This window comes from Cajanus cajan, chromosome 3 (assembly GCF_000230855.2).
Source record: "Cajanus cajan strain Asha chromosome 3, NIPB_CcT2T_4, whole genome shotgun sequence".
In the NCBI taxonomy this organism is placed as follows: domain Eukaryota; kingdom Viridiplantae; phylum Streptophyta; class Magnoliopsida; order Fabales; family Fabaceae; genus Cajanus; species Cajanus cajan.
Window position 1 is genome coordinate 11,180,054 of NC_138519.1, and position 21,566 is coordinate 11,201,619.

The 21,566-nt window shown below is 32.7% G+C and overlaps 1 protein-coding gene across 5 annotated transcripts; it reads right to left on the reverse strand.

Annotated features, from left to right (window-relative positions):
- Positions 1 to 205: 205 nt before the first annotated feature.
- LOC109804040 (disease resistance protein RUN1) lies at positions 206 to 20,224 on the reverse strand. Of its 5 annotated transcripts, none has more exons than XM_083070378.1 (5): positions 19,524 to 20,222; positions 17,908 to 19,009; positions 17,425 to 17,700; positions 15,513 to 16,343; positions 206 to 1,837 (listed from the first exon to the last, which is right to left on the reverse strand). In XM_083070378.1, exons 1-5 carry the CDS (start codon positions 20,153 to 20,155, stop codon positions 1,820 to 1,822), a joined length of 2,859 nt encoding a protein of 952 aa, XP_082926504.1. In that variant the 5' UTR covers positions 20,156 to 20,222; the 3' UTR covers positions 206 to 1,819. The 5 variants fall into 5 exon arrangements, with proteins under 5 accessions (XP_082926504.1, XP_020221372.1, XP_020221373.1 ...); XM_020365783.3 differs by having other exon boundaries at positions 206 to 4,175; XM_029272391.2 differs by lacking the exon at positions 206 to 1,837 and adding an exon at positions 6,043 to 6,551.
- Between the last annotated feature and the right edge of the window lie 1,342 nt (positions 20,225 to 21,566).

Genomic DNA, 21,566 nt, shown 5'->3' on the forward strand with positions numbered 1-21,566 from the left:
AAAACCATTTCTTTTTTTAATGTCTTAAGCAAAATATCGGTGACAACTCCAAGAACCATTTTCAAAACCATTGACGGAGGTTTAGTTAGGTTATCAGACATTCCAATGTCAATGAGATTTAAAAAGGGAAGTTAAACAAGCCATCTAAAAGAACAAAATTAAATTAAAAAAATTTAGGTCGGGTTCCGACAATGCTAGGGTAAACTCACAATAATAAACATCATAAAATAAGCATAAACTTAATACCACATTTCATCTTTCAACATCAACTACAAGCAACAACTTTATCAACACATGCAACATAATATACAACTGAAATGCAACAACATAGACAACATCCATGCAACATCAACTAATGTGTCATCATGCATATACAACTAGGAGATCTCTAACAACTGAGGTTGAGCAGTCTAGATGGCATACCTACCGAATCTAGCATTAGTTCTATCTCAACCAGGTCAGTTATAGGGCATTGTTAGGAACTCTAAAGAGAACCAGGTATAGACAATAATTGTTGATTTCTCAAGTGTGCCACTCAGACTCAAAGGTCTAGTACTACTATTAGGACATAAGGGTTTAGGTGTGGGCCTACCACGACCTTGGCTTGCATCACCAATCCACATATGGAGTTAGCCCACCCACTACCCTCCAAGTACCACGCACCCTCCAGTACCTAGTCAAAGACTACATCTCTAACTAGCTAGATACCTTACTCAAATTGGTCAATCAACTAGAACATGGATCGACTACTTCCATGTCGCCCACACATTACTAAGGGATTCAACTTTTAGAAAACAACTTTTAACTTATCATGTTAGTACTATGTATCTCAACACAGGACATATATCTTAATCATATGTCCCCAACTTAACAACTATACAACAATAGGCATCTTAACAACTTTACAACAATAGACATCTTAATATAACTTGAGTAAACAACTTGAGCAACTATAAGCATCATATTACCACTTCAACAACTATAGGCAACTTAACAACTTTGATCAACTTAACAACATATAACCAACTTGAATTTTCAACTTGATCAACTGTTATCAGCACAATATCAATAGTACAATAATAAGCAACTTTCAACATTTCAACATATTCATCATACAACTTTACATCTTTTAAACAACTTACAAAAACATTTAATCAACTTTCATAAACAACTGAAACAACTTATAATTATCTCTACAATACAACACCCTCATCAATAATAGTCAACATGTATACAACTTATTCTACATTATACAATTCGTGCCCGGCACAAGCAAGCACATGCCCAGCACTAGGGAAATAGGGCATTCCCTGGTACTTACACGCCTAGTGCAACTACCCCTGCACCTGGTGCACCCCAAGTTAGGGACTCCTCTAGGGGTCCCACACCTGATGCACCACAACCCGCGCCCGATGCCACTAAGTCAGAGACTTACCCTCTGAATTGCGCTCAAAAAAATTAGAATTTCGCTTGAAGTATTCCAATATGAGGTTTTCTACCTTAACCGCACCCAGCGTGGGCTTCCCACGCTCAACGCAAAAAGAGAGTGAGACTCTCTACCAAGGTTGCACCCGATGCATCCTCCACTATGCCTGGCGTGACCTCAACAGAGAGTTCATATTACAATTTACTAATATCGTGCCTGACGTGTCTCATCCCGTGCCCGGTGCCCTTCAGCCAAAGACTCAATTTCAAGTTCCCGCCTGACGTGACTAACCTTGCCCCAACATGAACTAGGAAATTGCCTATTTGCCAAAGGCTCGCCCAGCGCCATGAATGCGCGCCCGGTGCATGCTCAAAAACCAGCAAAAACCCAACTTCAATTTTTCATCCAAACCTGAAATCCAACAAATCCTAAAGCATGCAACAAGTTCCAAACACTTACTATTATACTAAACAGCTAAAAATAATGTAAAACATCAACATGCATCTATAATCCTTCCCACACTTTAGCAAGTTCACCACAACATCAAAAACCCAACTCCTCCCTTCTCAACAACTCAGTAATCACACACACCCAATTCACCTTAACAACTGACCTACACAAGCACAATTGTAAACTTCCCTATCCTAATTAAAGCTCAAGATGAGAATGTGAGGAGAGTGAAGAACTAGATTCAATTTCGACTCTAAGGATTTTTCGCTTCACTAGTGTTCAACCTTAGAGAATGAGAGGGAAAATTGTTCAGAATTTGTAAAAGAGGAAGTGAAAGTGAGGGTGGAAAAAGAAAAGGAAAAGTTTGGGGCATCACAAGAATCATTTGAATCAGTGACTTGATTTACATTGGGAGTGGATTTCTTGTAACCTCTAGGGTATCCATGCTTTTTATAACATTTGTTTTCTGTTTGGCCAAGCATTTTATAGTAGCTGCATTTGGGTCTTTCCTTTTTGTTTGATCCAGATTGGTGAGGTTTAGAGTTGGATCGAGGAACAACAAAAGCAATTGGTGATGGTTGCTATGTGGCAATGCCAACTTGTTGTCTTTTTTCTTCTTAAACCTCAAGGGAAAAAACTTGACTTGTTGAAGGAATAAGATCCATTAGTAAGATCTGACAACTGATCTGAGAATAGTTTTCATTGAGACCCATTAAAAAAGACATCATATACTTAAAATGAAGGTACTCAAGCAAAAGATTTACTCCCTCACATGTGCAAGAGTGAGGTGGTTGAAAACCACTCAATCCTTCCCAAAAACTCTTGATCTTGGCAAAATACTAGCTGACAGACATTGAACCTTTATTGCAAGAAAAGATTGCTTTCTTCAATTGGAAAACCTGAGGCCCATTTTGTTTCCTATATTTGGAGTTTAAATCTTCCCAAAAGATTGCGACTGTGATGGTGTAAATGACACTCGTAGTAATGTTTTTGTTAACTAAATTGAGAAGCCAAGATCTTACAATGCTATTATTTCTTTTCCACAAAGAAATTTTAGTTGGATTAGTTGGCTTCGGGATTGAACCATCAGCAAATCCCATCTTGTTCTTGGATTCAAGTGCGATAACAACAACACATCTCTAAGAATCGAAATTGTCACCGTTCAAAGGTGTGGACACGATGCTTTTACTTAGATGATCAGCATGGTGAATGAAAAGAGGATCATGTTGATCAATCTGAATTGGAAAAGCATCAACCATGGTGATCACAAGAAAAAAAAATCAGAATCAAAGTATGCAGAAGGGGATCAAAAATCTTCTGATACCATATCAAAGTTTCTTCAATGGTGAAGGATATGAGCGAAGAACAAAGAGAAAGAAAGAAATATACTGAATGAAATATTACTCATTGATGACAAAAGAAGAAATACAAAGCTATATATATATATATATATATATATATATATATATAACCTAAGGATAAAATAGAACAAGAAACAAACTAACGTACACAAGTTACCTGTTAAACTAGTTTACACTAACAACTTAAATAAAATAACAATTAATAAAAGGAGAATGGAATATTGTAATAGTGTAGGATGCATATAAAAGAAGTGAAATTGTTGCTGTTGAGGGAATTGATTCTGAAACTGAAAATTGCCTGGAGCATCATAATTGGGATCAAAACGATGATAGCAATTGGTAGCAATGTGGCCAATTTTATTGCATACTTGACATTGAACATTGCTATGACCATCATGGCCACCTCTTCGGCCAAAGCAACCTCGTTTACCATTGCCACCGTGACCAAATTGAGTGCACACTTTAGGAGAGGTCGACCTAACAACACATACACTTTCATCATCACTAGAAACAATTTCATTCTTATTTGATGTTTGGTAGTGCTCCATGTGTTCATCTATTGCTTCGTATATGAGATAAACTGTTATCTTTTTCACAATTAATTTGCTCTCATAAACAACAACAATTTCCACTTCGTTTTTAGGATCTATATTTGATAGTACTTTTTGCCACTTCTCATTGTCACAGAAAAGTAATGCATCTCTCTTAAAAACTTGAATGGTGGTCTTTGTGTGATTTATCACCAGTAAGTTTTTCAAGCCGGTTGATTTTATATTGTTTGGTGAAGAATAATGAACATGACACATCATTGTCTTCAAGTTGTGTCCATTTACTTCAGGGACTTCAAAAATCACAGAAGAACCTTGGTTGTCAAATGTTAACCATTCTGGATAATTATCACCAGGGAGCACATAATTGCAATCACCAGTACTTTTATTCTGTAAAATGAAAATAGATATGCTTAAAGTTTTTATTTTAGGTAACGGGATAAAAGAATATATGCTTAAAAGTTTATTGAACAATACGTTAATAACCTTCACAATTAATTCAACAGTTGAAGATATAAAAAGATTATAACTCATTCTCATCAACAAAAGTAATCTTTTGAGTACCGAAAAAGTATAATGAATGAATATAGCTTGATAAAAATATTAATGTTGTGAATACAATATTTGCTCATATTAGATAAACAAAGATTGTTAGTCCAACAAAAAAATTCCATACCTCAAAAAAATGAAAATGTGACAATACTTTTAATTTAAAATTTGATTTTATATAGTGACAAGCTATTTATAATAGAAACACATAATAAAAAAAATGGTCAAGCAACACTCTTAAAAAATATTTTCTCTTTCCTCTAGTGTTCTATGTGGAAAAATTGAGATATGAAAATAATTAAAAATAAACAAGAAAAAAAAAATAGAAAAGAGGTTTTGCTGGAGTGTTCAAAACCCTTATAATATACAAATTCGGGGTTTTCCAATCATATGTTATCACATGCAACATCAACGTAATTTCTTATATGCTAAAAAAAAACAAAACTCTTCTAATACTAATTACTTATTTGGAATATATATATATATATATATATATATATATAGAGAGAGAGAGAGAGAGAGATCCATTTACTCTAGGAATAGTCTACCTAGACTTACTTCGTTCAATAACTTATGCTCTATATTAAATCTAAACGATCCAACTGTTAAATTTAAAATTTTTAATGCACAGATCGATTACGCAATTTTTTTAAAAATCTAAAAATTATTTGATAGATCGTTTAATTAATTCAAATTGACGGATAACATGTTTTTATGATTATCCGTCAATTTGAATTAACGAAACAAAGTATCAAATAATTTTTAAATTTTTAAAAAAAATTGCATATTTGATGTATGTATTAAGAACTTTAAATTCAATGGTATATATATATATATATATATATATATATATATATATATATATATAAGGAGGGATCCGTTTACGCTAGGAGTAAGTCTACCTACACTTACTACGTTCAATAACCCATGCTCTATATCAAACCAAAAGGATTAAACCATTGAATTTAAAGTTCTTAATATATATATATATATATATATATATATATATATATATATATATATATATATATATATATATATATATATATATATATATATATATATATATATATATATATATATATATATATATATATATATATATATATATATATATATATATATATATATATAGGGAGCATATCAAGTGAGCGAGAATTTATTATGAGAGATGAGATGGTTAAAATATAACCCTTAGATTAACATTCTCTCACTTGATTAAACCCCAAATTTTCTCTCACTTGATTAATCTAAGGGTTATATTTTAACCCTCTCATCTCTCATAATAAATTCTCTCTCACTTGATATGCTCCCTATATATATAAATATATATATATGAGGAGGGATTAAATGAATTCAAGAGTAACTCTCGCTTAAGTTATTTCATTCAATAACTCATGATCTATGTTGAATTTCAATAATTCGACTGTTAAATCAATGTATAAAATATTTTTATGATTATTTGCCAATTTGAATTAAAAAAAATGAAGTATCAAATAATTTTCAAAAAAAGTTTAAAACTTTTAGAATTGATCTATGCATTAAGAACTTTTAATTTAATAGTTGGTTCATTGAAATTCAATATAAATCATGAATTATTGAGTGAAGTAACTTAAGCAAGAGTCACTCTTGGAGTCATTTGATCCCAATCTCTCTCTCTCTCTCTCTCTCTATATATATATATATATATATATATATATATATATATATATATATATAAGAAGTCTGGAAAATATCAAGTAAGTAAACCTAGACCCAAATTCTCTAAATTTAGGCCTAGACAAACCAATAACCAACATAATAGGCCACCTATTACTAAACCTACGCCTCAGGGTCCGAATCCTAGTAACAGGCCTAGAGAAACTAGGACTTGTTTCAAATGTGGCCGCCAAGGTCATTTAGCAAAATTCTGTAGGGTCTCCTCTAAGGTTAGAGAACTCAACCTTGATCCTACTATCCTTGACCAGCTCAATAATCTTTTTATCAATTCTTCTGATAGTGATGAAGATGATAAACAATCGTCTGATGATGACGTCCAAGCTGATGATGACCTCTCCTCTTCAGATGATGGCTCTGAATCTCCTATTATCAATGTTATTCACAATGATGAGCAAAATCTTCTCCTTGACGCTTTAAAATCCATTCAAGATCCTCATGAACGGAATGAGTATCTTGAGAAGCTCAAGCAACTCCTTCACAAACCTAAGTCTACTCATCCTGATAACAGGTTTGTCAATAATAAGTTTGATCTCACTCAGACTCTCAAACGTCTTAAAAAATCTACGGCTAAGCCTGTTACCATTCATGACCTTCAAACAGAAATTAGTTTTCTCAAATCTGAGATTCGTGATCTCAAACAAAAGCAACAGTTACATGAGATCTTTATCTCTCAAATAACTGAAGCTTTTTCTGATGAAAATATTCATGATAATCAGGACAATCTCAGTTATCATTCCGATCAAAATGAGGACGATGAACTTTTTACCGCCCTTATCAATCAGTGTAACATTCAAAAATTCTATGTTGATGTTACCATCCTTATCGACAATTTTGTCTTAAAAACTGTCGCCCTCTTTGACACCGGAGCTGACTCTAATTGTATCTTGGAAGGTCTTATACCAACCAAATACTTCCACAAAACTTATGAAAAGCTCAGAACCGCTAGTGGTTCCCGCCTTGAGATAAGGTATAAGCTCCCTTCGGCCACCATCAAAAACGATAGTCTCCAGGTTGAAACCCCTTTTCTTTTGGTTAAAAATCTGAAGAATGATGTTATTCTTGGAACTCCATTCATTAAATCTATCTTTCCAATCCATATCTCCAATGATGGTATCTCTACTCAGCACCTAGGGAAAACCATTACATTCAAATTCTTGAATAAATCTCTTGTTCGGAATATCAACCAGATTGATTATAAGCTTAATCAAATCAATTTCCTCAAAGAAGAAATTTCTTTTAAACATATCGAAAGCCAACTTTTTCAAACTCATATTAAGAATCGTATTACCAATCTTCATGATCGATTTCAAAATGTTATCTGTTCTGACCTTCCCAATGCCTTTTGGGATCGTAAAAAACATATGGTTAATCTTCCCTATGAGAAGGACTTCACTGATCGTCAAATCCCGACCAAAGCTCGACCCATCCAAATGAGTCATGAACTCGTTATCCATTGTCAAAATGAAGTCAAGGACCTCCTTTCTAAAGGTTTAATCAGAAAGAGTAAGAGCCCGTGGTCTTGCGCTGCTTTATATGTCAACAAAGCTTCCGAAATTGAGCGTGGTGCTCCTCGGCTAGTTATCAATTACAAACCTCTTTTGGCAAATCCAAATCAATCCTATTGATCGCTACAAAACAGCATTCACTGTTCCGTTTGGGCAATACGAATGGAACGTAATGCCTTTCGGTCTTAAAAATGCTCCTTCGGAGTTTCAAAATATCATGAATGATATTTTCAAACCCCTTAGTCTTAACAAGACAAGGAAATTTTACGAATTCATACTGGTGGATTCTAAATCTGTTTCTATTAAACATAATTTTGATAGAAATGATAATCAGCTTATTACGCATTCAACTATTCAAATCCTCAAAATTTTAACTTTTAAAGATTTTGATAATAAACCAAATCAAGTCAGAAAATTCTCTCAGCCATTTGACCCAATCGGGTACAATTACTGGGATTATATCAGTGCCTGGACAAATGTTTTTTGGTTTCAAAACAAACACCATAGGCACTCCTGGCTAATCTATTTTAAACAAAATGTTCGATATTTCTTTCCACAATGGTTCGCCGAGTGGTGGGAGTATTTCGGGCCAATCCTGAGTATTCTTCCTTCAGACATCAAAAAAGGATATAATCAGTTCAAATCAAGATTTGAAGAAGGGACTAGCCAGTTCCATACATCTCTTCATTTCTTCTCAAAATTTTCTTTGTCATGGATTTTTGCCTGGCAACATCAGTTTAAGAAGACCTCCAAGCTTCTTCCAATCTTAGGTAAACAAGCCTCTGTCAAATGGTGGGATCAGTTTGATGCATCCCGAGCCAACACACAAGGGGTAGCACTTTGGTTCCAAAAGAATCTAAAGAGCCTTAAGGCTGCTGATCCAGAAACCTGCCAGTTTCTTAATCGGAAGTCTAAAATCGCAGCAGTTCTTGCAGCATCTACAAACGATGAAGTTTTAGCAGCAAATCTTCATCAGATTCTTGACCTCCTGCAGTCGGACTCAGAATCTAGCTCGTCTAAAGGAAAAGCCAAGAAAGAAGTCTCTTCTCCATCCTCTTCATCTGGGTCATATTTCCAGAATGAAGATGATTGCTTCGGAATTAACCTGGAAGAAGCATCTGAAGAAGAAAACTAATCGCTGTTGAAGCATTATTCCAGCTCTGAATATTGATGGCATTCTGACATCACCCTGACGAAAGAAGTCAACAACCCAGAGTCACTAATCACTGCTCATTTTGCGGAAGAGAACTGTTCACTATAGCGGAAGCGGAAGTGTACTGTTCACTGTAGCTGAAAACTTCATTTTACTGTTGTAATAGTAACTTTAAAGTTTTCTATAAATTTGTATCCTGCCCACAATGTGAGGCAGAACTTAGAAGCATACGAGAGTTAGTGTGAGAACCTCCTCCTTCTCTCTAGCCTTTGTATCTTTTCAATCAATCAATACAGCAATTTTGTATTAAAGTTACTCTTCTCTTCTCATCTCTTCCGCCCTCTTCGTCTGGCTTTGCCGCATTTGGGCTTTAACGTTTATATGCTTTGAATTAACTTTCTGTTTATTTACTTTTGCATATTTATCGTTTTATTTCTGGTTTTGCATGGTAGTCAGTCTACTGCCGAATCCTAGTAACAGGCCTAGAGAAACTAGGACTTGTTTCAAATGTGGCCGCCAAGGTCATTTAGCAAAATTCTGTAGGGTCTCCTCTAAGGTTAGAGAACTCAACCTTGATCCTACTATCCTTGACCAGCTCAATAATCTTTTTATCAATTCTTCTGATAGTGATGAAGATGATAAACAATCGTCTGATGATGACGTCCAAGCTGATGATGACCTTCCTAATCAGATTCTTGAGAAAACACAACTTCAAAGATTCTTAGGTTGTTTAAATTATGTTTCTGATTTCTTTCCTCAACTCAGTAACATAATTAAACCCCTTCATGAAAGACTCAAGAATTCTCCCCCACCATGGACTGATGTCCATACCAATATCGTCAAACAAATCAAACAACAAGTTGATCTTCCTTAGATACCTCTGGTATCAGAGCCAGATGGGGAAGTAGGAATTTATGGCTGGATCTAAGTTTCTTTTAATATTAAAATCATGATGTAAGGTTATTATGCTCTGGATTTCTGAACTATGTGTTACCCTTTACTGCTTCTTTTAAATTCTATTTTATATATTTTATTTTGGTTCTGTTAATAGATCCAACAAAATTATTCTACTGTAAAAAAAGAAGTTTTCGCCATCGTTCTGAGTATTTCGAAATTTCAATCTGATTTATTAAATAAAAAATTTAGTTCGGGTTGACTGTAAATCAGCCAAAGATATTTTACAAAAAGATGTTAAGAATCTAGCATCAAAACAAATCTTTGCCCGATGGCAAGCAATTTTAAGTGTTTTTGATTTCGATATTGAATATATCAAAGGCACCTCAAACACTTTACCTGACTATCTTACCCGTGAATTCCTACAGGGCAAGACAGAATGCGATGACGCCTAAATTGAGGCCGCGATCAGCCTCTTCCAGGGGAAGGGGAAAAGGAATCATTTTGGGCAAACCAAGTCGCCCAGCAAAATCTTCATCTTCAATCGAGGATGACAAATCAACCAAGGTTTCCTCTGAAACCTCCAAAATAGGGTCATCAACCCAAGCTGGGTCATCTCAGCAAACTGCTGGGCCATCTCAGCAACCCAAATCTAAAGCTGGGTCATCTACTCAGCAAACCAAGCCATCAGACTATGCTATGGCACTCCCAACCCTTCAAGCCCTTCAGGATTGTGGGATGACTAAACTCCCTTCCAAATCCTGGAAACAGATTTTTTCAGAAGAACCAAATGATCTCTTCTGGGATCAAAACCTGAAATCAATTATTTCAGAAATTTCCAAATCTAAAATAACCTTACATCCAAAAGAATTAGTTGACCAGCCTCAACCCCTTACCCAAAAACAACCTCCCAAGGCTTGGAAACAAATTCTTTCAGAAGAACCTGATCAATATCTGAAATCAATTATTTCAAAAATTGCTAAAACAGAAGCATTGGTTGAGCAGCCTCAGCCAGTTGCCCAAAAACAACCATCTTCCTATCTACCAAAAGAAGGAAGATTTCAACCTACAATCCAAATGGAACCCAAGTTCTGGGATCCAAATCCAAATAAAATTTGCGAAAAAATCTTTCCACCAGGCTTTCTTTTCAAACCCCTTAGTCTTAACAAGACAAGGAAATTTTACGAATTCATACTGGTGGATTCTAAATCTGTTTCTATTAAACATAATTTTGATAGAAATGATAATCAGCTTATTACGCATTCAACTATTCAAATCCTCAAAATTTTAACTTTTAAAGATTTTGATAATAAACCAAATCAAGTCAGAAAATTCTCTCAGCCATTTGACCCAATCGGGTACAATTACTGGGATTATATCAGTGCCTGGACAAATGTTTTTTGGTTTCAAAACAAACACCATAGGCACTCCTGGCTAATCTATTTTAAACAAAATGTTCGATATTTCTTTCCACAATGGTTCGCCGAGTGGTGGGAGTATTTCGGGCCAATCCTGAGTATTCTTCCTTCAGACATCAAAGAAGGATATAATCAGTTCAAATCAAGATTTGAAGAAGGGACTAGCCAGTTCCATACATCTCTTCATTTCTTCTCAAAATTTTCTTTGTCATGGATTTTTGCCTGGCAACATCAGTTTAAGAAGACCTCCAAGCTTCTTCCAATCTTAGGTAAACAAGCCTCTGTCAAATGGTGGGATCAGTTTGATGCATCCCGAGCCAACACACAAGGGGTAGCACTTTGGTTCCAAAAGAATCTAAAGAGCCTTAAGGCTGCTGATCCAGAAACCTGCCAGTTTCTTAATCGGAAGACTAAAATCGCAGCAGTTCTTGCAGCATCTATAAACGATGAAGTTTTAGCAGCAAATCTTCATCAGATTCTTGACCTCCTGCAGTCGGACTCAGAATCCAGCTCGTCTAAAGGAAAAGCCAAGAAAGAAGTCTCTTCTCCATCCTCTTCATCTGGGTCATATTTCCAGAATGAAGATGATTGCTTCGGAATTAACCTGGAAGAAGCATCTGAAGAAGAAAATTAATCGCTGTTGAAGCATTATTCCAGCTCTGAATATTGATGGCATTCTGACATCACCCTGACGAAAGAAGTCAACAACCCAGAGTCACTAATCACTGCTCATTTTGCGGAAGAGAACTGTTCACTGTAGCGGAAGCGGAAGTGTACTGTTCACTGTAGCGGAAAACTTCATTTTACTGTTGTAATAGTAACTTTAAAGTTTTCTATAAATTTGTATCCTGCCCACAATGTAAGGCAGAACTTAGAAGCATACGAGAGTTAGTGTGAGAACCTCCTCCTTCTCTCTAGCCTTTGTATCTTTTCAATCAATCAATACAGCAATTTTGTATTAAAGTTACTCTTCTCTTCTCATCTCTTCCGCCCTCTTCGTCTGGCTTTGCCGCATTTGGGCTTTAACGTTTATATGCTTTGAATTAACTTTCTGTTTATTTACTTTTGCATATTTATCGTTTTATTTCTGGTTTTGCATGGTAGTCAGTCTACTGCCTACTTCTCTCCGCCTTCTCCCGTGATCCTCCCTGATCTTCCTTAGATACCTCAGTCTACTCATCCTGATAACAGGTTTGTCAATAATAAGTTTGATCTCACTCAGACTCTCAAACGTCTTGAAAAATCTACGGCTAAGCCTGTTACCATTCATGACCTTCAAACAGAAATTAGTTTTCTCAAATCTGAGATTCTCAATCAAGCTCTTCAATGGATCCGTTATCCTATTCCTAATAAAAAGGATCTTCTTGCTCGTTTACATTCTGCAAAGATCTTTTCAAAATTTGATATGAAATCTGGATTTTGGCAAATCCAAATCAATCCTATTGATCGCTACAAAACAGCATTCACTGTTCCGTTTGGGCAATACGAATGGAACGTAATGCCTTTCGGTCTTAAAAATGCTCCTTCGGAGTTTCAAAATATCATGAATGATATTTTCAATCCATACTCAAAGTTCTCCAGAGGTATCTAAGGAAGATCAGGGAGGATCACGGGAGAAGGCGGAGAGAAGTAGGCAGTAGACTGACTACCATGCAAAACCAGAAATAAAACGATAAATATGCAAAAGTAAATAAACAGAAAGTTAATTCAAAGCATATAAACGTTAAAGCCCAAATGCGGCAAAGCCAGACGAAGAGGGCGGAAGAGATGAGAAGAGAAGAGTAACTTTAATACAAAATTGTTGTATTGATTGATTGAAAAGATACAAAGGCTAGAGAGAAGGAGGAGGTTCTCACACTAACTCTCGTATGCTTCTAAGTTCTGCCTTACATTGTGGGCAGGATACAAATTTATAGAAAACTTTAAAGTTACTATTACAACAGTAAAATGAAGTTTTCCGCTACAATGAACAGTACACTTCTGCTTCTGCTACAGTGAACAGTTCTCTTCCGCAAAATGAGCAGTGATTAGTGACTCTGGGTTGTTGACTTCTTTCGTCAGGGTGATGTCAAAATGCCATCAATATTCAGAGCTGGAATAATGCTTCAACAGCGATTAGTTTTCTTCTTCAGATGCTTCTTCCAGGTTAATTCCGAAGCAATCATCTTCATTCTGGAAATATGACCAACCTTTAGAAAGGAGGTCCTTGACTTCATTTTGACAATGGATAACGAGTTCATGACTCATTTGGATGGGTCGAGCTTTGGTCGGGATTTGACGATCAGTGAAGTCCTTCTCATAGGGAAGATTAACCATGTTTTTTACGATCCCAAAAGGCATTGGGAAGGTCAGAACAGATAACATTTTGAAATCGATCATGAAGATTGGTAATACGATTCTTAATATGAGTTTGAAAAAGTTGGCTTTCGATATGTTTAAAAGAAATTTCTTCTTTGAGGAAATTGATTTGATTAAGCTTATAATCAATCTGGTTGATATTCCGAACAAGAGATTTATTCAAGAATTTGAATGTAATGGTTTTCCCTAGGTGCTGAGTAGAGATACCATCATTGGAGATATGGATTGGAAAGATAGATTTAATGAATGGAGTTCCAAGAATAACATCATTCTTCAGATTTTTAACCAAAAGAAAAGGGGTTTCAACCTGGAGACTATCGTTTTTGATGGTGGCCGAAGGGAGCTTATACCTTATCTCAAGGCGGGAACCACTAGCGGTTCTGAGCTTTTCATAAGTTTTGTGGAAGTATTTGGTTGGTATAAGACCTTCCAAGATACAATTAGAGTCAGCTCCGGTGTCAAAGAGGGCGACAGTTTTTAAGACAAAATTGTCGATAAGGATGGTAACATCAACATAGAATTTTTGAATGTTACACTGATTGATAAGGGCGGTAAAAAGTTCATCGTCCTCATTTTGATCGGAATGATAACTGAGATTGTCCTGATTATCATGAATATTTTCATCAGAAAAAGCTTCAGTTATTTGAGAGATAAAGATCTCATGTAACTGTTGCTTTTGTTTGAGATCACGAATATATATATATATATATATATATATATATATATATATATATATATATATATATATATATATATATAAGGAGAGATTTGTTCACTCGTAGATTTACTTTATTCAATAACTTATATTCTACATTAAATTTCAACGATTTAACCGTTGAATTTAAAGTTTTTAGTGTATAGATCAAGTTTGCAAATTTTAAAATAATTTGAAATCATTTGATATTTCATTTCATTATTTCAAATTGATGGATAATCATAAAAGTATTTTAAACACTGATTTGAATTAAAGAAATGAAGTATTAAATAATTTCAAATTTTTTAAACATTTACAGACTTACTCTAATATAATGCAAATTGAATACCGATGAAATCATTAAATTATATGATATTATACTTAAGATCATGTATATCAAATTTTACATAATTCAAAAATTATTTAACAATTCATCACATTACTTATTTTAACATATAATATAATATTTAAATAATATGTAAATATCTATTATTGGATAATACATATAGAAAAGTCCAAATCATATTAAATTTGATATACATGATTGTGACTACAAAATCACATAATTCAGTAATTAGATTTGTTAAATTTGCATTATTAAAAAAACTATTGAAATTATATAAGATTTCGTATAGATTTTAAAACTTACATTAAGTATTAACGCATCTTATATCTATATATATATATATATATATATATATATATATATATATATATATATAGAGAGAGAGAGAGAGAGAGAGAGAAAAGGGTTATAATTACACTAGTGTAACTTTTACCAAATATTACACCACTCAATAACTATATATTAAATGTAAATTTTGTAAATTCAACCGTTAGATTGAAAGTTCTTTACTCTTAGATCATATATACAAAATTTTATATTAATCCAAAATGAATTAATACTTCATTTTTATCAAACAAAATTGACGTAATATATTTATTTCAAAATATAATAAAATATGAACATTTTGATTACCTTCAAGTTGTTCTTCAATTTTAACAAAATTTGATATACATATATAAAGTGATATGATTTTTGAATCTAACGGTTGGATTTACAAAATTTACATTTAATATAGAGTTATTGAGTGGTGTAATACTTGGTAAAAATTACACCGATATAATTATACCTCCCCTCATAAATATATCCCAAACTTTTTCACTACTAACATTTTAGTCTCTACCATCAAGTACCATTAAGTAATGACATGATAATCATGTTGTTAGCCACATCAGTTGCCACATCATCAACTAATTTAATACTGTAGTCATATGGAAACTTCTTTTGTTTTTGTTGTAAATTATGTTTATAGATTTTCAATATTTTGATTAGGGATGAAATGGAATTAGAAGGAAACAACTAGTGAATAAAAACATATTCATCTCTTAAAATTATGACAGTTAGATAAATATCATAGAGAAAGAGGGTGAAACCTGTAAAATGCTTTGTCTCAGAATATAAGTGACTCGGCAACTTGTTCCCATTTGAATTAAATGACATGCCAACAATTTTTGTGACCCTGAAGTGTGTGCATGTTTGTTGCATTCAATTAATGTAGAAGCATCAATGTCTGGCATTTCTAAGGGAGTTGTAGTTGATTCTAAATCCTCAGAATTTGTGGCATATAAGGCATCTATAATATTTTTTGCTTCTTGAGTTAGTTGAAGTTTTGAGTCGCACTCTATGCAAAGACTTTCAAGCTTTGGAAGGTTCTCTAAAATATATGATAGATGATGAGAACTGCTATTTGGCACATCTAAAGAAACAAGAGATGACTTTCCCACAGATGTTTGAATGCAGGATGAGAGACTATTGGTTGGTGACATCCAAGACCAAATGATAGAAGGAAACACATCACGCGAGAATCCTTCATAACCACATAAAGAAATATATCCAATGCTTTTTGACCTTACAATTGAAAACGGAATTCTTTTTATTGCAGTCTTATCTGCAACGAGGATTGTCAAAGACTCCATTTGTTCCAAGTCTTCTTCCAACTTGTCAATCTTTGAACATCCTGAAAGAATGAGTGTTTTAAGGGTTTTCAATTTATAAATACTCCTTGGAAGGTTATGAAGACTAATACAATCTTGCAAATTTATTCGAAGAATTCGATTGAGATGTCCAATGGTATGAGAAATCTTAGACAATTTTGGACAATCTATGAGTTCTAACTTTTCAAGACTAGGCAATTTTGAAAAGTCTGGAGTCTGTGTTAAAGAATGAGAATGACTAAGATTGAGAATTTTAAGTTTCTCCATCCGCTGCAAGAAAACAAATACCATATAAAAAAAATTAGCAATAAAATTTTAAAAAATAAATGGAAATAATTATAATTGTATATTCTTTTTTCTTTGGTAATGAAGGAGGCTAATAACCCAAAAACACAAAATCAAGCAATGACCGCACTGTCTGCAATTAACAAAGAATGTAACAATTATATGTTATAAAGCTTACAAGTTAGAATGTAGTATTCATTTTTCTATTGCGCGCAGGAACACATATTTATGATTAATTTTACTTTTGCTTCTCAAATAGTCATATTTATGTACATACATTAGACTTATAAACACATACTAGTATTTAATTATAAGTCTTGTAATATTGTGTAAGTCATATCTATAGGAAAAAAATGTATACACATAATAAATTATTAAAAGTTGTTTATGGAAATTTTATATAAAGTTTAATATTTTTTTTTGGAGGATATATATGTTTACATAATAACATTCATATATTAAAGTCGATGCACAAAACTCTATGTTTTGTGTGTTTGGAGCTAAAAAAGATATTTCTTGTATATTCAATACAAATAAAATTTATTGGATTATATAATATACAGTAAATTAAATTTTGACTTATAATCTCTGCAAAACTTTAGATAAGATCTTTTATTAAAATAAATAAATTTTGCTTTAGTTAACCTTTATTAACATCACCTAAAATGCAAAATTGACACTAGATGTTCACTACAGGGCTCTTAGTGATTCAACATTAACAACAATAAAATATCATTTTTTTAGTTATTTATGAATAAATTTCACATTCATAGTGAATCAAGTTTAAACATTTTTTTCTTATAGACTAAATTTTTTGGCAAAAGATGTTAATTATATTCTTAATTTTAGAAGTTATGGCATATTCATGACAACTTGATTATAAGGTAAAGTTAATTAAATATATTTGCAATGTAAAAAATGGAAAAAGCACATATGAAGTTTATGTCTAAAAGTATGAAATAGTAAAATAGTTTTTTACTATTTTAGAAAATTTAATTTGTAACAATAAATAAGGGTGAAAACTGCTCATGAAATATAGAAAGGAAAGAAAAAAAGAAATTAATACCTGAGCTTCTTTCCACACAAGTTGAACATTACTGTTTTGTAACTCAATTGAAATAAGATTTCTTTGATAAAAGTTTGTTGGTATGTATTTTAAAGGAAATCCATGCCAACACAGCCATCTAAGATCTTTGGAAAGATATTTAAAATCTCCATCAAGTCTTACACCAGCAAGTTGAAGCAACCTAAGTTTCTCCATGTTTTTAAAAGCTTTAGTGCTCAAACATGTTGCATTATTTATTGATAACCTCAAAGCCAGTCCCTCAATAGCTTCTGTTCCCTATGAAATAAAATGGAATAAAAGGTAAAAATATACATAGCTTAAATATATGTGCTAGCTAAAGCTTTCATGAAAAAATGCATCAATTGTTTTAAGAGCTAGGAAGAAAAAACAATTCACATCTAAACTACTTTTCAACTCAATTTGTCTTTTTTCTTCCTTTAGCTATAGATACATTAAATCCAAAATAATAAATAAACATCTTACCGTTTCTTTTGCTAATACATCAAGCGCATCCTCATGAAACCATAACCTGCTACGCTTCTCAAGAACCTTTAGTGAATTTGCACGAACGATTTCCCTTCCCATGTCCCTTATCAAATCATGCATTCGAAGCTTGTTTTTATTATCAATTGTTACAAGGCTTCGCTCTACAAGGACACGTATTCCATTTTCTGCGAAAAGCCCACAACCATTTAATATATGTATAACATCATTCCGATCCATGCCAATAAAGAAACAAGCTATATCGAGGAATATATCTCTCTCAGTATCATCATTTAAACCATCATAGCTTATTTTTAACTTCTTTTGTACTTGATGATTAGGAATTCTCTTAAGTTTCTCCAATACATTCTCCCACTCTGCTACCTTCATATCAAACAAATAACACCCAAGCACTTCAAGGGCTAGTGGCAATCCCCCGGAATACGTAATTACATTTCTAGAAAGTTGGGTAAAATTTTCTTTAGGACTTGCTTGCTTGAATGCGTGCCAACTAAAAAGCTCAATGGATTCACCTTCATCCATGCCTTTCATTGTATATACTATGTCAACTCTCCCTCTGAGTATATCTTGATCTCTAGTGGTAATGATTATTCTACTACCTGGACCAAACCATTTGTAACTTCCACATAAAGCATTTAGTTGGTCCAATTCATTCACATCATCCAATACAAGAAGTACCTTTTTATAGCAAAGTATTTTTTTTAATATATTTTTTCCTGATTCAGCATTATGTATCGTTATTTTTGTTTCTTTGTTGATATCAGACAGAAGTTGTTCTTGTAAATTGACTTGGCCAACGTCTTGCCTCCAAACTTCCCTGATATTTGCAAGGAAGCTCCTTCCCTCAAAATTGCGGCCAATCTTATTGTAAATGGCTTTAGCAATGGTTGTTTTACCAATGCCTCCCATCCCCCACATCCCTAATAGTAGGACATCATTTGATGATTTTTGGAGTAGCAATTGACTCATTGCTTGTACTCGAGGTTCTACTCCCACTGGATTATTGGCAACAAATAACTCTGTCTTGTCTAACAAATGTGCAACATTTTCAACAATATTTTTTATAGTCTCCCTTTCATTTCTATAACAAAAAACAAAGAGAAGGTGAACAAATACATGCATCAAATTCTGTAAGAAATTTGAGTAAAAAAATTATAGTCGGATAGAAACACGTTACTCCATTAGGTTACTTATTGCCATTTCATTAATTTCTTAAAAAGTAATTATATGATAGAAAGGATACATATATTATAATTTTTAGAGTTTGTTTGATTGAGTTTTTTAATTTTTTTCTTTATTAAATTTTGTAGAACACGTCTCAATTACTAATTTTTAGAAGTGGCGGGTGAAAGTAAGAGAAGAGAAGAGAAGAGGATGGAGTAACACAAAGATTCTTATGAGTAATAAAAGCTGAAGGTGAAAAATCAAAATAACATACATATATTCTGTTTATTTATTTTAAAAACCAAAATAGATAGTATTATTTAAAATAATATTCAGAAACTACATTTATCAAAAATAGATTTTTTTTTAAAATGGAGATAATAATGATGAAGAAAAAATTGTGAGAAAGAAAGAAGTGTGAATCGAGTTACCTGGAGTTGAGTACTACAACACCTGACATGCCAGCGGCCTCACGAAGTGCCTTCCTACAATTCGGGAACATGACCTTCAATCGGGAATCCATCACTTCCGATTTGTCACCAATCCCACGCACCAATTGCGGAAACTCCTCATTCACGTAGCTTAAAATCCTCTCCTGAAGTTTTTCGAGTGCTTTTCCAAACTCGCCTTTTTGATGGCGCACTTCGGAGGGATAAACATCATAGAACACCGGGAGAACTTTGTGCCCTATGGTTCTGTGGCACTCCATTATTTTCCCTAACTCATTCAAGCACCACGGAGACCCTGCATAATTTGTTGAGAACACAACAACACTAATTTCAGACTCTTCAATTGCTCGCAGCAGTGAGTCTGAAATGTGATCTCCCCTACGGAGCGACTCATCATCCTTGAAAACATCGATTCCAGCATTCTGAAGAGAGGCAGAGAGATGCGAAACGAAAGAAGCACGTGTGTCTTCACCTCTGAAGCTCAAGAACACTTCATGGATTCTCCCATATGCTCCACTATCTTCCGGAGTCTCAGGCATACACCCGCCGACGGCCTCGTTGACCTCAAAGTCGGGAATGTTAAAAGAGTAACCGGGGGCAAAAATGGAAGACATGCGCAACGCTCATCAACAACAAACAAGACAAGGAGAATGGAGCGTCAAGAGTTGTTGAGGCCAAAACACCAAATAAATTAATTAATTAATTATTGGGAGCATTTGAATGGAATTTTTATTTTTATTTTTTATTTTTTTAGACTGTCTCATATATTAAATCATGAGAGTTGCTAAGCTATCCTCAAAGATCGAGGGGTTTTAATATATTTTTTTATATAAATTTATAAAAATTTTAAAAAAATTAATTTAATTATAAAATAAATTATCTAAATTATACTTATAAAATAAAAAGTAAAATAAAATTATAGAAATTAAAATTATAAGATTTTAATAATATTATAAAATATTAAAAAAAGAAAAAAAGTAATAAATAGTAAAAATAAAAAATTATTAAAATTATAATATAGAAATTCAAAAATTTAAGATAAAAAGATAAAAAATATACCTAAAAAATTATTAAAATTAAAATATAGAAATTCAAAAATTTTAAGTGATAATATAAAAATATACTTAAAAATTATTAAAATTAAATTATTTAAATATATAATAATATTATTACAAATAAATTATAATATATAAAATAAAAATAAAATAAGTAAATAATTTAAAAATTGAAAGAATAAAATATTATAAAAATTATTTAAATAAATTATTAAAAATATAAAATATAAAAAACTGTACCAGTACCCTTTTAAATAAGATGGGTACCATAAAATTTGTCTTAAATCTTTTGTCAGCTATACATTTTCTTTCATGTAGGCCAACGCGCTTTCTGATTTGTGGTTTTCTACACATTTTCAACATACAGGAAACATACCGTGTATTTCCTTTAAAGAAAATAATTACAAAAAGACAAAAACATAACAGGCGGCTAGCTCGAACGCGTTTCGGCCCTTTCTCTTTATTTTTTTTAGGGTTTAATTTTTTTTAAGTATGTATAAATTTAAATTTAAATATTTATTATAAATTAGCTTTAAAAATTAAGTAATATTAATTTATAATTAATAAATTATTTAAAATTAAATAAAAAATAATAAAGCATTTTTTAAGGACATTACTCTTGTATGATATAGTAGAAATAACAAAAAAAATTGGTTAGAGTGAGAAGAAATGCATAAAAAATAAAATTAGAGTATCGTTCTGCTCGTATGAATTGTACTGTGTGAGAAATAAAAAAGTCACTCAATACACGAAAATAGAGTAGACAAATTATTGTGAATACATTTTGTTGTTAATAATTGTAGGTAGTACCACTCACAAATACACGTCAACATTTTTTGTTTAATTTTTTTTATAACATGTTAAAGGTAAATCAATGTTGTTTAATTTTGAAAACTAAAAAGACCAAATTAGTAACTAAAATATCGAGAATCAAAATTATAAATTTATGAAATTATAGAAATGAAAAGTA

Bases quoted from the DNA above. Each gene is read 5' to 3' on its own strand.
- LOC109804040 (XM_020365783.3), bottom strand. From the start codon at position 20,155: ATGTCTTCCATTTTTGCCCCCGGTTACTCTTTTAACATTCCCGACTTT. The intron at 17,701-17,907 runs GTAAGATGTTTA...TTTATTTCATAG, and splicing joins ATGTATTAGCAAAAGAAACG to GGAACAGAAGCTATTGAGGG. The intron at 16,344-17,424 runs GTATTAATTTCT...GTTTTCTTGCAG, and splicing joins TTGTGTGGAAAGAAGCTCAG to CGGATGGAGAAACTTAAAAT.